The 4873-nt window shown below is 39.5% G+C and overlaps 1 protein-coding gene across 1 annotated transcript in view; it reads right to left on the bottom strand.

The window, feature by feature from the left end:
- Positions 1-418: 418 nt before the first annotated feature.
- FAM107B (family with sequence similarity 107, member B) overlaps positions 419-4873 on the bottom strand; it is a 7171-nt gene continuing 2716 nt past the window's right edge. The window contains exons 2-3 of the mRNA XM_009573834.1: positions 3150-3303; positions 419-1155 (exon numbers count right to left, since the gene is read on the bottom strand). Coding sequence (XP_009572129.1) covers positions 1039-1155; positions 3150-3303 — 271 coding nt within the window. The 3' untranslated portion in view covers positions 419-1038. The remainder of the gene's footprint in view (positions 1156-3149; positions 3304-4873) is intronic.

Here is a 4873-nt window from a genome sequence, read left to right as displayed (position 1 = left end):
GGAAAGAATTTCTATTTCAGTACATTCCAATGATCAGTTTGGTCTGGCTTAAACACTGCTCTGTTGCAGGAGCTGCAACAAGTTCCTGCAAGCAAAGAGCAGGAACTGATGGCAGATCAGATTCCTGATTTCAGTTCCAGCAAATGAGTTTATACACTACCAAGTTATGTGTTAACACTGTACTCGGATCAGCATGTCCTTGGAGGAGAAAGGCCACAACAGCAAAGTAAGTAGGATTTCAAAACACAGAAAGTAGAAGACAGGTCATTTTGCATTGAGAGGTAAATTCACAGGTAGCACTGCACAGGCCTGTACACAATGGTGTAAGTTTAGAGACAGAGATAAATCAGCTTCTGGATTCTCCCTGGTGAGAGGATCATCAGATTTCTGCTCTTTCATAGCCCAAATTCTACATGCCAAACAGGGAAAAATGGGCTTTAAGGCTGCTTAACTTTTCACTGCTGGTGAATTTTAAGCATTCTCATCTTGCCCACACGTGCCTATCCTAGTGGAGATGGGCAGCAGTGATCAACATACCTCGTATCCTCCTGGATTTGATAAAAATTCCAACTAAACACAAATTATTGTGGGATATGCACAGGCTGTAGGTCTAGATGGAGGAAATCTACGTGCACAGCAAAGCGTCGTAAGATATCACAGGAGGATTTTTGTTCTGTTTTAAAGCAAAATATAATCTGTGTATCTCCACTAAACTAGGATCACAAGAGATAAAGCAGTGCAACACTGAAGGAGTTTCCTAGTATCCCTGGTTAAAATCTCTGAGTAAGAACGTCAGACTGGTCCATGACACTGAACTGACAAACAGACTCCTTATCCATTGATCTCAGGTCTGCATTTGGCAAGTCAATCTGTTTATGGTACTGTCTTTTTAATCCACACGTCCCAGGAATTAAAAATCTCATCTTCAGTAAGTGTCAGCTGGATGCTGTTATTTTCCCTCTTGAGGGGCAAAGCTGAGACAACTTGCAAAAAAGCCTCTCTCTGCAGGAAAGCTGGAAGTCTTAGCAGGCGCTGGCTCTAGGAGTCTGGTGCTTCTGTTGCTTCCTGGACCGTCCTCCTCAAGTTGCCCTTGACTTTGACAAATTCAGGCGCATTTTCCTGCTCTTCCTGTATCTTCTGTTGCTCCAGTTCCAGCTTAAAAGGGAATCACACGTTAAAAAAAAGTATATAAAACAGATCATCGAAATACAAGACAAAAAACTAAAAGCTTCAATAACTGGCCATGAAAAACTCTTTAAACTGCTTCCTTTCTTGCTCTCATGGAAAAGATAAATTTGCATTTCTTTGGGAGTATCTGTTCTCATAAACGATAAATCTTTCCAAATCCTTGGCTCTAGCTCGTTCCAGATGTCCACCTTTGCCAGACAGACAAAAACTCTGCAAGCCCAGTACGAGAACAAGATGAAGCATTTTTGAAGAAACTCTTGGACATCTTCATTAAAGAAACAACAATAATTCCCTCCTCTAACTTTTACAACAGGACAAGGACGAATGTGCCTTGTGGGAGAACACATGCGAACAGCTACTACTGAGCACACTTCCAGAATTTATTTCTTGAGTGTCTAGGTATGGATTTCTGTATCTAACTTGAGCCTCTTTTGGTGTATCTGTTTTGTCTATCACAAAAAGCAAGGAAAAAAAAAAAATCCTCCTTGGCCCTTAGTTGTTCATTTTTGAGAGCCCATTCACTGACATTTTTAACCCAGTTAGAGCTCCTGCCCATGCAGACACTCGAAATTAACATGTGAGGTTAGATGCTCTGCTTTACAGAGCAAGGCTACACAGTGCCCATACAGAACTGTATGGGCTTACACATTGCACAGAATACAGATTGCTTAGCAATCCTCAGTGAAGGCAGATAAATTGGCAGAAAGGAAGAAACAACCCTTTAGAAAACTAACAAAAGCTCCTGAAAGGAGCTTTTTTTTTTTTAACAGACCAAGGTCTCCCTGATTAATGGGGACCACGTACGGCTCACCTAAATAATCTCTCCTTTGTCTCTGGTTCACTGGCAAGGGACATGCCTTGTTACAATAAATCATGACAATGTTCCTCCATGTCGTCAATGTCATGTTGTGTTGCCAATTAACGCCATTCCTATGATGTTTACAAAGTCACAAGATTGTTTGCAATGGGCAGGCTTTTCCTCTTCTAATAGAATTTTCTAGTCTATATACGTCCTTGGATGGCTCAGTTTCAAATCAAATCTTCCCACAAGCTGAACCATTTGAAGCTGGGCCCTTAAGAGCAGAAAGGAAAAGTGACAGGATGATACACTTACAAATACCACAGCTTTCTCCCTCCAAAAATATTTCTAAGCCTAATTAAAAAAAACTATAATAAACCCCCCAAAACCTAAATAATGATTGGATTACACCTCATTTGCAATAGAGTAATTCTTTGGCTTAATTGATTTCCATTGAGAAAAACACTGTTTTAAAGCATTCATTTATTTAAAAATAAATGCAATGCTTGATGCACAATGACTTTTCTGATGAGGTGTTTCACTGCAGAAAATATTTCTCGCAGGTACACGAAGTGCCTTAAGAGGCACAGAGATGTTTGGCTGGCCCTAGCAGTAAGCTTCACCACGATGAACAACTCCACATCATCTCCATACTCAGGGTCTGAGGACCTTATCCTTCATTTGAAAATGCCAATGGGCTCACACGTTTTAAGGCTACAAAAGCTCTTTTTAAAGTAATCTAGTTTCTTATGTAACCCAGGAGAAAGAATTAATTGATTTTTTAATTCATTAAGCACCCAGTTTTGATGCACTACAGCCTAACAGCCATTCTTAGTGGATCATCTCTTAATAGACTACAAAAGTTGACTAATTCACCACAGTTTCAATGGTTAAATGAGGTCAGTGCTCCACACACATCCCTGTTGTCTGGTGCAGGATTCATTTGACCAAAGGCAGACACCATATGCAGTTCCTATATGGTAAGTGACAACAGGTAATTGTAAAGCATGATTTGACTCATCCTAAAAAAGGTATCTGCATGTGATCAGAGGAAATGTGCCAAAAATCGGCTGCTGCTTCTTTCCTGTCTACAAAGGGAGCCTCAGGTGAGCAGCTCAGACGTAAAGCTCAGGTGTAAAGGTCGTGTTATTCCCCATCTTACCTGCTCCAGTTTCTGCTGCCGTTTCAGTAGCTCTATTTCCAGGTCTGATTTCTTCTTTTGTGCTTCCTCTTCTTTTTGTTGTTTAATAACTTGATCTCGTTTCCTTTTCTCCATCACCTTCTGTAACTCTGGTTTGTTCTGAGGTGCAAGACCCCTTCAAATTAAATGGGAGGAGTGGTGGGGGCATGGAAACAGGGAAGAAAGAGATCAGTTTTAATTAGCATAAATTCACACAGAATTGTAGGCAGGTTTTCTAAAGTCAAGTACTTGCCTATTTAGATACATTGGAATATAAATAATCAATTAAAAGGAAAAAACATGCAGACATTTGCCTGGTTTCTAACCAAAACCCTAAACTACAATTTAAGCCATATTATTACTGAGGATATTTCCCTTTAACGTGCATGCTAGTATTTCTCCTGGATAATTCACTATTTTTACTTTCACCTTTAGTCTTCCCTCTATCCTCTCAATTCCAGAAGAATGGATTAAAAAATGATCATAAGTCAAGACTCCAGCAGAGCTAGAAACAAATTTTGGACAAAGAGACTTCCCTTGCTGGCTGATAACTCGGAGAGATTGTGTTCAGGCAGTCCTATGCAGGATATTATGCCCACAGAAGTTTGCATGGACAGAAGTAAAAAGTGGTCTCCCTCTGGATTTTGTCACATTGATCCTGGAAATCGTGGATTCCTTGAAAATGTGAGAGCTTTACCCATGCCTGGCTGTGAAGCTGTTTCCATGAGAGCTCCCCGGCTACACGCAAAATCACAAAGAGGCTACGACAACAAAAATCCAGAATAAAAAAAGTTGCAGTCACCTTGGAGACCAGACAAAGGCTGGAGGATTCTCCCTCTCGCAAGATTTTAGCTACTACATCAACTGAACGTTTCAGGTCTGTTCAGCACAAATTGCTTCCCAAGCCAACTACTCTAAAATCTCGAGAAAGCTTACTCTCTGGGAAGATGCATGACTTTATTTACACAGGCACACACACAGACTCACTCCTACTTATTTTTGTGACTTCAGATATTTCTTTTACCTCTGTTATGCTATGATGTTTTCAAAATTTGTTATGATAAGATTCGAAGCTATCCCTGTTATTCAGCTATTAGTGTCACTTAACTCAGAGCAGAAAGATCCAGAATTTGCCTTTGTTATTGTTGTCTTCCCTGTGCTGTGAAGACTATTACGTGAAAACATCCAGCATTAAGTTTAACATCAAACATTTTTTATTTCAACTTTAAGAAATTCAGTAATCTGAGTAAGCTTTCAGAAAGCGTATTTTTACCCTTCCTTACTTACTATATATCTGTGGTTGCCTAATTCTTCCATAATATGCATATCTGACAGCATGTCCAATAATACATTAAAATGCCATTTTATGGTGACATCTATGAATGACTCCATGTATTATGCAACACACTATCCCTGTACATACCCTGACAGCAAAATCCAATATTTAGCAACACCACATGCTGTTCCCTATTTCTCATAATAGATCGCATGGCCTCAATGCAACAGAAGCTACAAGATTGTGTTAATATTTTATGTTTCATGCTATTTTAATTACATTTTAACACATAAAATATAAGTCAGGCAGAGAAAAGCTGGAGTGATTTTTTACTTCTACTACTACTACTACTACTACTACTACTACTAAGTCAGTGAGAGCTGAACCAATGGAAAATTCCATGTTGGCAATTAGCAATCAAAACAGCCAT

Source organism: Fulmarus glacialis, unplaced genomic scaffold (genome assembly GCF_000690835.1).
Source record: "Fulmarus glacialis isolate BGI_N327 unplaced genomic scaffold, ASM69083v1 scaffold14783, whole genome shotgun sequence".
Classification (NCBI taxonomy): domain Eukaryota; kingdom Metazoa; phylum Chordata; class Aves; order Procellariiformes; family Procellariidae; genus Fulmarus; species Fulmarus glacialis.
The sequence above is the reverse complement of the archived record's forward strand: the minus strand, read 5'-3'. Positions and strand labels throughout refer to the sequence as shown.